Source organism: Amblyomma americanum, chromosome 8 (assembly GCF_052857255.1).
Source record: "Amblyomma americanum isolate KBUSLIRL-KWMA chromosome 8, ASM5285725v1, whole genome shotgun sequence".
Taxonomy (NCBI): Eukaryota; Metazoa; Arthropoda; class Arachnida; order Ixodida; family Ixodidae; genus Amblyomma; species Amblyomma americanum.
Window position 1 is genome coordinate 84,749,786 of NC_135504.1, and position 11,783 is coordinate 84,761,568.

The 11,783-nt window shown below is 48.6% G+C and overlaps 1 protein-coding gene across 1 annotated transcript; it reads right to left on the bottom strand.

Annotated features, from left to right (window-relative positions):
* Nucleotides 1-541: 541 nt before the first annotated feature.
* On the bottom strand, nucleotides 542-8,739 carry LOC144102572 (uncharacterized). The gene is made up of 2 exons (XM_077635808.1): nucleotides 8,703-8,739; nucleotides 542-1,311 (listed from the first exon to the last, which is right to left on the bottom strand). Exons 1-2 carry the CDS (start codon nucleotides 8,737-8,739, stop codon nucleotides 542-544), a joined length of 807 nt encoding a protein of 268 aa, XP_077491934.1.
* Between the last annotated feature and the right edge of the window lie 3,044 nt (nucleotides 8,740-11,783).

Here is an 11,783-nt window from a genome sequence, read left to right on the forward strand (position 1 = left end):
CACAACTGGGGAGGGTGAACGGCACGCACTGGTAGTGGCGCGTGCACGTCGGGGGCTTGCAGGAGGCAGGCAGCTCATTTCCCCGGTCCGGCCGAAAGCCTGGGCGGAGGTGGGCGATGACTACAGCTCAGCCGGGTTGGCTGCAGGAGGCCACCATGCGGCAGCCGATGAGGACCGCGGGGTAAACTGCTACAGGGTAGCAGCGCGGCGGGGTGCGCTAAGGAAAACCGCCGTTTCCGGCGGCGCGCAGGAGCTGTGGTTACAGCTGGGGCGAGAGCGGGCTGGCGCACAAGGGACCGGCGGCCGTGTCCAGGATCTCGGGATGCGGGCCTGGTCGTACCGCCGGGGGGCTGCTTCAGGACAGCAGCAGGGGGATATCGCCATGGGAGACGGCGCGTCGGGGCCCCGCACTCCCGTTCAGGGCACCACGGCAGGTGTCGAGGTGGTGAACAAGCTGCCGCCAAAGTCATCAGCTGCGCCGACTGCTGGGGGTTTCCAGGAAATATGGGCCGTGTTCTGGATCACGGGATGCGAGCCAGGCTTATAGCCGAGTGGCTAATCCCGTAGATTGTAGGAATTCCAGCAGCAGTCGGAAGGCCTCAGTCTGGCTGCGCTTTGGGTGCAGCAGGTCTTGGTCCGAGTAGGAGGGCAGCCCTAGGTTGCGGTACCCTGCAGTCATGTCACGCCGGGCGGCCTCTAGGTTCGGGCAGGCACAGAGGAGGTGGCCCAGAGTCTCGTCTGCCCCACAGAAGGAGCAGGCCGGGGACGGGGCTCTGCCATGTCGGTGTAGCCGGGCCTGTGTCCATGAGCAGCCCGTTCGTAGTCGCAGGATTAGGGCCCGTTCCCTCCGTGGCAGGCAGTCGGGTACCCGCATGAAGCGGACTCCTGAGGCCACGCGGGGATCGGGGTGGAGGGCCCGTACGGCCTGCCGAAGAGCAGGACGGGCGAAGTCCAGCTGCGTTACTTTTGAGGACACCGGGGAGCCATTGGTGTGGGCGGCTCCGGCCAGCTGATCCGCAGCCTCGTTCCCAGTGATGCCAACGTGTGAAGGCAGCCACTGGAGGGAGACCGGACGGCCAGCATCCTGGATGGCCATAAGTCGGGCCTTAAGGTTGGCAACCGTGTGCTGTCTGGGCTGGTTCTGGCGCAGCAGCTGGAGGGCTGCTCTCGAGTCGGTTAAGATGACTGCGGGCTGCTGTCCAGGCAGCAGGAGGAGCAGGTCTGCTGCCAGGTGGAGGCCCGCCAGTTCAGCCGCCGTAAAGTTGGCTGGGAACCGCAGGTGGCACGACAGTGCTGCACCTAAGGCCGGTGCTACGCAGGCCGCAGCGGGGTGCGGAACGGGACAATGCAAAGCCAGTGGCACCTGCCGGCAGCCGCTGCACGTGGAAGAAAGAGGAGATCGCCGTCGTTTTGGAAACCTAGGCAAACGACTGCATTTAAGTAGTCAAAAATGACGACACACCTTGAAGATGTAGTTCATGATATCATACTATAATGACAAGTAAGTGACATGCTTGACCTCTAATTTCTTTCGTCACGTGGCACACCTTGTCTGACTGTCTTTTCAGCATCTGCCTTTGGCAATACAAGCTGCCTTGTATGTGGGTCACCTACCTTTCTGTTCAAGACAGGGCGAATGTCCCAACAGGACTTGTCGGGCTAGTTGGTTGACCATAATGCAAAAAAGACGAACTGCGCAACAAGAACACGGGCGAAAGGGAGGCGTTAGTGTGTGTCTGCCTCCCTTTCGTCCGTGTTCTTGTTATGCAGTTCGTCTTTTTTGCGAATGTCCCAGCTGTATATTAGCGACCAATCCAAACTTCGCTTTGAATGAGTGCCAGGATGTGAGTCCAGACACATGCTGAGCGTTTGAGATAAAATATTAGGTTGGTCAGCATTAAAGCTGGCCTGACATCGTTAAGTCTGTGGCTTCGTATATAACGAGGAAACCAGCCTTAAACATTGCTTTTGTGAGTGAGAGTTTAAAGTTCGGCACGCTGGTATTTATTTATTCATTAATCTCCCAACACTGCAGGCCTGATAGACCCAAACAGGAGGCGCTTAAAACACACTCATGACACGTAATAATATTGATGAATGCCCCGCGTGCCATGCAAAAAAACCAAAATAGATGACATTCAAAGCATAAATGCACGCAAGTTTGTAATTCAAAGCGTTAGGCACATCCAACAAGTTCTTCTTCTATCTTATTGCGACGAAAAACAATCTCAGGAAACGCATTTCAGCTAGAAATTATTTGTGGGCAGAAACTGTATTAGTGGGCGATTACTAAACAAAAAGCGGCTTTAAAGAGTATTCCTTGGTATTGCAGGTCTTGTAGGAAGTAGAATGTTTGAGTTATGAAGGAGATGTAACTGAGTTTGCCTGTTAAAATTTTATGAGGGAATAGAATGCGGTGTATTTTTCTTCGCACATGGAAAGGCGGATTTTTATTACGTTCCATAAGATTCTTTGGAGAGTCAGACGTTCTGTGCTTATTGAAAATAAAGCGCACGGCTTTTCTTTGAATGAGCTCTAGTTGATGAATATCTTTTTTAATGTTCAGACTCTGTATAACAGAAGCATATTCTCGTTTAGACATTAAAAAATTATTCTATTCCAAGAGTCGAAGAGTGGAAAACTTCTTCAAGAAACCATGCTTCACCAACTAGCCCCACAACGTGTTTTGTAAAGTGGAACTTGTTGTCGGGCTAGTTAGTGCGACACTTCAGACATGGTGGTTGCACAAAACACACATACACAAGACGGGGTACTCGCCCGTGCTCGTTCCTTACCCTGTCTTGTGTGTGTTTGTGTGTTTCGCGCAATCACTCTGACTGAAGTATGCTAAGTGCTTTATATTGCTAGGAGTTTAAAAGAATGACTCCTAGGTACCTATAATAGGCAGCCTTGCAAATATTGGTGTGCTGGAGGCGTTCCGAAGGGCATTGGCGCATTTTGGTGGAAGGGTAGCTCAAAAAAGACGAGACACTCGAGGAAAGCACACGCGACAAGCGCATACTAGCAACAAAGCCGTTTGTCCAAACGCTTATTATAAGTACGACATAATAAAAACAATACAAAGAAACTCGGGAACCACAACAAAAACAAAAACAAAATTCAAGTATTAGCTGTCACAGCTAACGAAGAATATCTCCTTCCCCGTCAGTGCAAGGGATGACTCGCTGACACAATGGTCTGTTTTGGCAGTACAGTCGGCTTCTATAATCTCCTGATCGAGTCTCCTGACCCTAATGTGTAAACAGATCTTTGCTCCAGGGTGGGCTTCACAAGTTTTATCTCTTTATCCGGTTCTTGCCCACGGCTTGCAAGGTGAATTCCTGTGCCTTTTTTTATCGCTTTGTGGTGTTCAGTGAGTCGAGTTTTGATGCAACCGATAGTTAGGCCAAGGTATACAATCCCACATGACACAGAGGTCTTATACACCACTTTTCACCCACAGGCTGCTATTGTTGTTGAATGTTTGATATAATAATTTTTGTGCGTGCTCGCGTCTTGTTTTTCGGCGGCCTTTTTTCCTACCGCGTGACAATTTCTGCTCAGCCCGTTTGAAGCAGAGAACAAAACTTCAACGTTGTAACGCGCAGCCCTTTTTCAAGCCCACTAGCCGTGTGGTGAACATAGATAACTTCATTGTGAGTGGAACAGCACGGAGACAGACGAATGAACACTAGAAAGAGACACGACAGATGAGCGCTGATCCAATTTACTGTCAGATTCAAGGCATCGCCATTTTAAAGACCACTGCCGCGATTGCGGGACAGAAGGGAAAAAAAGCCGTCCGTTAGTCACTAACACAAGTATATTGGTTGGCCACCGGGATAAGACAACCCGAGAACTAATGAAAGCATATTTAGCCTTAAAAAGCAGTCACAATGTATACGCTAGCCTTCGTTGTTGCCGTTAGACAAAGAGGTTGTTTCTAGATAAAGCATGACCTTAACTGGGGTTAAACAAAGCAGGGGGAAGGCTCCTTTAGATAGGACTTCACCGCTTGTCAATTGATAAGCTTAAGGGTCATCCCTTGAAAGTGGTTGTGCATGTGCTGTAGGCTATGTAAAGTTACATGACTTTGATGTACAATATATGTGTTATTATGATTAAAATTTTAGTTGCGAGCACAGGGCTCGTCTGTGGTGCCTCTTCATTTTGTTCTTTCGTTGGCTTTCGCGCTTTACCACATTCAATGAACGTTTACCGACTAGCCAAGCTATCCATCCTTTTTCAGTGTATATAAAAAACTGCAAGTCCCGTCCGCTTCTTGTCCTGAGGGGCACGCAAGGATTAACCACTAGCATTTTTGACCATGCTAGTCGTTTGCTCGGAAGCCCTGGAAATGGTAAAAAAAGTCAGTGGGCAATCAAAGCGTGCTCCTCAGGACGGGCAGCAGAGGAAACTTGCAGTTTTCTTATACTCACCGCACGGCTCAGGGGCGTAAAAAGGTTGGCGTAAAAAGGTTGTGCTTTGCCATGAGAACGTTCTGTTATCTGTTCCAAGCATGCTAAAATAAACAGGACATTTTGCGGCAGTATAAACACCTTGGCTTTGCATTCCAATCCAATCAGACTCTGGGGTTGTAGGAAGCGAAAGTGACGTTTTCTTAGCGAAAACAGAGAAAAGGATTCTCTTCAAGACATCGCACAGTTTGCAAAGAGAGAAACGAGACGTCGCTGCACACATTTCGAAGAGTGCAATCATGCTAGACTTGACAGAGCTTGTGTTTCCCTTGAGCTCGCGGAGATTTTCGACAACTATAAGGTCGAACTGGTTATATTCATTGATCACTGATTTGCCATAATCGCGATAGGGAAGAATGAAACATCTGAGTCAGAATTGAATTAGGGCCTCTGAGAACTCAGTACCAAACTATTGAAGAACGATACCTTTTTTCCAGAAACAAAGCCTTTGACTCTCAAGCTGATCATTTGAAAAGCGGTGAAGTCCTATCAAAAAAAGCCTTCCCCCTGATTAGTTTACCCCAAGTTAAGATCATAATTTATCTAGAAACAGAACCTCTTTTTCTAACGCTGACAACGAAGGCTGGCTTACACATTGTGGCTTTTTTTACGGCTAAACATGCTCCAATTAGTTTTTGTTAGTGTTTGTTTGTTTGAGTTTCTTGATGTTTGTGTTTGTTTATGTGTTTCTGTTTTTAGTGTTTGTTTGTGAGGGTTTACCTTCCAAAAGCGACTCAGGCTATGAGGGACGCCATAGTGAAGGGCTCGAGAAATTTCGAACACCTGGGGTGTTTTAACGTGCACGGAATTCGCACAATACACGAGCCTCCAGAATTTCGCCTCCATCGAAATTCGACCACGGACGCCGGAATCGAACCCGTGTCGTTCGGGTCAGCAGCCAAACGCCTTAAACTCTGAGCCGCCGCAGTGGCTAGAGCTCCACCTTATGGGTAAGAAGCCATAGCTTTGTGGGGTAATGCCCACATATGCAGAATTGGTCGTTCTCTACTTAGCATTCATTATTCCATGGGAGTCCCCATTTCTCTCCTGGATCAGTGCTACACCAGTTAAGAAATGCACCACTGCCCTGGGATGGTAGGTGCTGCCACTGATGGGGATTTTGCAACCCAGGTTGGTTTTTCTGAGCAACTTCTGGCTTCTAATCATTAATTAAACTGGCACCTGCCGCTGTGCGCAGTTTGCTCACAATCCGGTGGGCACGTTGTGATGCCACCACAAGGTCACGTCACCTAGGTGGCCAACGTGCCTCTAATAGGTTGCTTCTCTGGGGTTTTTTGAGTATTTTTCGCGCACACTCAGCTAAGCTGGCGACGACGCCGGATTTTCTCCGACAAGGGCGTCTGAACGCTGTCGCGTTAAAAGCTTGGCTGTGTTACGGGAAAAGTTGCGCACAAAAATGGGATGTGTTATCAAAGTCAGTCCGGTTGAAAGGTCCATATAGAAATTGAAAATGCTGAGTAAGCTGAAAAGAATAACCTGGAACAGATGATGAAATAATTTATCAAAGCAGAAAATAGAACCCCATGATTATGAACTGAACCTACAGTGAAATTAAAACCAGACTTGAGGCTATCGATGTCGCAAGGGTTAAGGAAGATGCAATTTATCGCCCGATGAGATAATTTGCTGGAAAGCGACCTGCCAAGTGGGCGAAATTTGACAACGGGAAGAAAGATATGCAGGTGGGGAAGATATCGTAGAAACTGAGAGCGAAGGCTGCTTGACCGACTATACGAAAGCAATAAACGATCGAGGCTTTCAGTCAGTATTATCGCGAACCGTACGCTTTCAAGTCGACGGATGAACATGCCTTTCAGGCTCAGTTCTTCAGTCTATTTCCCCAACCGCGGAGTAAGATAGAGCGGAGCACCGACTAGGCCACACCGCAATGCAAATGGCAGGCGTGATTATGCTACAGGCGCCCCAAACGTGTATTGGTCACTGCGTTTTGCGTTGTACTCTCACCCTAAGCTGCTCTCTGCTGGCTCCAGAGCTCCACTGTCAACAGTTGCGTGGATCCAGGCTGATGGCAAGCGAAGTTAAGTTTATGTCGCATGCCGATGACGTTGCACTTTTCAGTCAAGACGGGGAAAGCATTATACAAGCAGTGTGCTTAGTAAAGAAGTTTCGTAGGATGTTTGGTTGCATCATAAACTGGAATAAATGCATGGGGTTTTGCCACGGCGGATTGGATTCCACACCTGATGTTTTCGAGAATATACAACTCTCGCCTTCACCCGTAAAATTTCTGGGGGTACCAGTAGAACACTATAAAGACGCGAGAGATTTATTGGCAGATGAGACTGAACGTGGTCGGGTGAAAATTCTGAGGTGGGGTTTGAGAAAGATCTCAATGTTTGTTCGGTCCACTGTGTGGAACTTGTTTATTGTTGGCAAAGTTTGGTAGATTCTTCAAGCACTGTTTGCACGTCCCTAATAACCATTCAAAAGTTGCATAGAGTGCAATCGGTCCTTTTGCGGGGTTAAGTGTGGGAATGTGGAAGTCGAAGCAATCTTTTTCGGCGGTCTGTAATGCGGGTCTTAGACTTGCACATTTCTTTTTGAAGCAGATATCGTCGCGATTTATGTTCTTGCGTCAGAAAAGTGATCCTTTCTTGCGAAATGTTATTCAGGTACGCCTTGGTCAAGAATTACCGGAGATTGTGGTGTCAACTTATGTTTCAAGGAGAAAAAAGTATTCATGGTTTCCTACGCAAAACACTTTTGTGTTTTCATATGCTAAAAATTCGTTTTTCTCTGGTGTACCTGTCCACAATAACCAGCCAAAATTATACACGTTTTTGATAGGTGTGGCGCTGCCTGTGCCCATGTATCGCTCTATATACGGTGCAGGCCCAGGAGTGAACGTTCTTAAAAAGGTTAAAAAAATGCCAGTGCGCCCGTCAAATAAGACTTTTTTTAAAAAATTAAGTAGTGGAAAGCAGCCGGTTAAACCAAAGTTTGAGGAAAAGGAATATTTGTCCCGTGTTCGGTAAACTGTACACTTTGTCGAAAGCCCTGAAACGGCTGAGCCCATCTTTCTCGGCTATTGGAACTGAATATTCTTGTGCGACATTCTGCAGCGTACTCTTAGAAAGCAGCTTCCAATTTAACTACGTGATATACGCTTCTTACCAGTTGCTGATGAATGAGGGATACCCCTCGACATGGTTACGCTGTTGGGCTTGCACAGACTACGGAAGACAAGTATGAATGCGCGAAACGAAGATGCATATGTTTGCCCCGCGCGCGAGTACTTCACTGAAAACGTGATTTGCATAACGGAAGTGTTGAAAAGCCAAAGAAATCCGCCAGAATGGCTACACGTAATCCACGACGGCAATGGTGAAGTGTTTTTGAGCGACGCACTGCCCAAAAGAGGCGGACGTCTTTTATTTCTCATTATAATGTGAATTTTTTTGTGTGGGTGTTTGCCTAAGCGGTAATTAAGAAAAAAGCATGCTAGCCCAGTTGGATTCCACTTCCGGCCACCACCGTGTACGGACGTGCGATGACGGGCTCCGTAGAAGCCGCTTCAGTGGCAATGTCCGGCCGCTGTAACAGGGCTACAGAAAAGGAAAGTGGCTACCAGGTTGTTTTACGAGGCTTGCCTACAGGGCATTTCGTTTTAAATACAGTTTTTGCTATCGGATGTCATGGTTCGCCGGTACCGTATGGAAGATTTCCGCGACGCATTGGTGGAACACTCGCTGCTCTCGGACGTTATCGGCCTGGGGGCGCATCGCATGAGTCACGTCGGGGCCATCACCTTAAAGGATGCCGAGGCGGTATAGCGGGTTACACGCTTCGGCGAGCTACTTGTGAAAAGGCGTCGCTGCCTGGTGATTGACCCGGCGAACCAGGATGTGCGCCTGAATCGGCATTGGCTTCTACAGAGCGTGCCTTTGCACCGTATGGAAAAGTTTCGGAAACTGCCCGGGAGCGCTGGCGGGTGCATGGCATGGTAGAAATGGGCTAAACGACACAGTTGGGCACCCTTAAATGGAAAGCAGGCGTGAAACAGGATGACCTGCGAAACCGGCTGAACGACAGCGGTGAGTTGGCGCTTGTCGTCGTTCTTGGCAGCCTTCCTTGTGCCTCCGCTGACGGAGAACCGGCCACATTCGTAATGAGGGCGGGGTTCCACATCGCCGAGTCTGTCATCGGCTCTGCCACGAAGATGGCCAGTGTTCCCGCACTTACGGGAGCATTGCTGGACCCAGCACCAGTGAGGACTCATCTGGGCTTCTAATGGGCGAGGCGGATGCGCAGGAAGCAGCTGGCTCTACAGGGATGCAACTGAAACAAGATGTGCCTTCCTTGACGCTTCTATCGAAGCAGATGGTTACGGCAGCCAGCGATTATAAAGCTAGTGAAAAAGTCGTAGATGCCCCCTCGGAGGACGACCACGGCACACCGAAAGAAACGACGAAAGTTTGTGTCGAAACACCTGAAGACGTTGCGTCTCCATGTACTGACGCCTTGGACGTCAGTCAGGAAACGGCGGCCTCAATGGCTGGGAAATGTCCACATGAAGATCCTCGCTCAGAAGCAGCAGTCCAGCGATGGCAGCGAAGAGCCGCCGCCGAAAACACCTGGGATACGACGTTCGACGTTAAAACCGCAACCGAGCTTTTCGCCTGACACAAGGCAGGCGGGGAAACCGCCTCTGTAGTTGTGTGGTGGCCTGGACAATCTGTGTGTCGGTTGTCAGCCGACTAACTTCAAGTGGCCTCAGCCTCTAAGCTAGCTAGGAATTTTCTGGAATTGGATTACACTGACTGGACATGCATTCGAATGTATCCCAGTGGTTCGATGGGAGGACGTGTGCGCTCCAGATCACCAAACGAGGACGGCTACACGACCGCGAAGGTGGGTAGGCATGCGTACTGGCGGTGCTTTTAACGCATGGCCCACTTCGCGCAGCTACTTTCAATGCCAGAGGTTTGGGAACTAGAAGGCCACAATGCCAACTTAATCAGCTTCTTCTAGATAACAATTTAGATATAGTAGCTCTGCGTTCGCTTGGCAAGCGGACGCTTGGCAAGGAAGGCAACTATCAATCTTTTCCCGTGCTTATATTTGCATTTTTTTAATTCCAGAGCCCTGATACTTTATGAATGTAACGTGTGCATTGTGGACAACTATTCAAAAAGTGCACCGTGTTGTTCCTGCATTTATCAGGGCGTCGACATGGGAGCAAACCAGCCAAACGAATTGCTTTCGTAATGTCAAAAGCGGATCGCTTGGGCTGGCACACTGGTTTTTGCCTCAAGCTGTTTCTCGATGCATGTTCGTCCGTGATCAAACTGATGTCTTTCTAAGCAGGATTATGCAAGCGCGGTCGCAGAGGCTGCTGGCTGGAAGAATAATATCACAAGGAAACATAAATGGTACTGTGACTGGCTACTTCCGCGAGGTTGGTCTTTGTTGCAAGATGCTGAAAGTACGTTTCGCCCCAGACTACCGCTGCAATGTACAAAATTGTTCAAAGATCTGGTTGATGTAATGCTGCTGGCACCTTTTTACCGGTGACCTCATCGTGGAGGCCCTGAGAAATATGTTTTAAAGCGAGTTAAGATTATGCCCCATAGGTCAGGAGTAAAACATTCGTTTTGAAACTCCATAGCAATAACTTTCCTGTTAAAACATGGCTGAATAATAAAGGCGTCTTCGTGCCATGGACGACAAATTGTTCGTTATGTAAAAAACCTGAGACGATCGAGCACGTTTTCGTAGAATGCCGGGACCCTATTTTTCTTTGGGATGTCCTCCAAAGAATGATGCACCCTGACGGAATCCGAAAATTCCCAGTACAAAATGAAGAGCTCCCAAATGATTTAATTATGCTTCTTGGCCTCCACTGACTGTGCAAAACGCGAATGCAGGTGCTACTTGCAGATGTCTACATTCGCTCTGCACGTGAAAATTTCACTTCGAGTGCTGTTTATCTACGAGAAGCTTTCAGAGTAAAGCCTGACTCACCAGAGTGGGTTTCTGTGTTTGATGATTTGGTTTGTTTGAAAATATCTGAATTCCTCTCCACTGGCTCAGGTGTGACTGAGGTGCTTTTATCATTTGTTACTTGCATTTTTCAAGGCAATGAAGAAAAAAAATGAGATTACTGCGGCGCCCGCATTGGAGGAATGCGGAAGCGCTGACTCCTCCTCACTCTTCTTTTCCCCTCTTTGCCTAAATTAATCAAGGTCCATAAATGCCCATATTGATTTTTGAATTGGATTGGATTGGAAAACATTTAATTTGTCAGAAAAGGCAGAATGCAGACGATCCGTGCTAGGTGGCTATCAGTCCACGACTGACAGCGACCTGGGTAGCCCATTCAATGACCCGGGTTTGAACTCCTAAGTCTGAGCTGACCAACACGGCCTCCAACTGCTCGAGAGTAGGAACCTGTATTACAGATTTCGGGGGCGGCTCCTCTTTACAATTCCACAATAGGTGATCATAAGTGGCTAAATCACCACATAATGTACATGCAGGGTCGTATTCACCGGGGTAGAATTTTGACAGCAGGTAAGGCGTCATGAAGGATCGCGTCTGGAGTCGCCTCCAAGTGGTCTCCTGCTCCTTATTAAAGGCTTTGTCTGGAGGAGGGATCATCCTCCTTTCAAGTTTATAATGATTAGTAATATCGTGAAAAGATGATAGGCCGTCCTTCGAAAAACTCTCAGCAACGACAGCGTCCCCTGCTCGGCTGACGAATCCTCGAGCTGTTATGTGTGCCGCTTCGTTACCAGGGTTCCCCGAGTGAGCCGGGACCCATATCAATTCAATAATTCTGTCTAAGTCTTTGGTTTGACCCAATATGCTCATTGCTGCCTGAGAAATTCTGCCCCTCGCATAATTGCGTATGGCAAATTTAGAGTCGCTGAGTATGGTAGTAGCTTCTGTGTTAATGATAGCAAGGGCGATTGTGGCCTCTTCTGCCGTTTCCGAGGATTTCGTCATGGTAGTGCCGCAGACTACCAGTCTACCTTGCGTATCCACCGCCGTTAGTGCGAACGCTTGTTTCTGGGGATATTCTGCGGCATCTACATATACTGCATGTTCATCTTGGTTGTATATGTTGTGTAGATCTTTTGCCCTAGCCCTTCTCCCCTCGCGGTGAGCAGGATGCATATTGCTACGGTTGTGCTTGTGCTTGGAACGCTCGTGCTTGGTGCGCTCGCGCTTGAAACGCGAAGAGGACGAAGTGCGTTTCTGCTGCTGGGCTTCGCGTGCCCGGTTGTTCGGCTGCGTGGCTGTAAGCTGTTTCCCTGTAAA

Coding starts and splice junctions, on each gene's coding strand:
- LOC144102572 (XM_077635808.1), bottom strand. CDS start 8,739: ATGAGTCCTCACTGGTGCTGGGTCCAGCAATGCTCCC. Junction 1,312..8,702: donor CTGGGTCCAGCAATGCTCCC/GTAAGTGCGGGA, acceptor CGGCCTGCGTAG/CACCGGCCTTAGGTGCAGCA.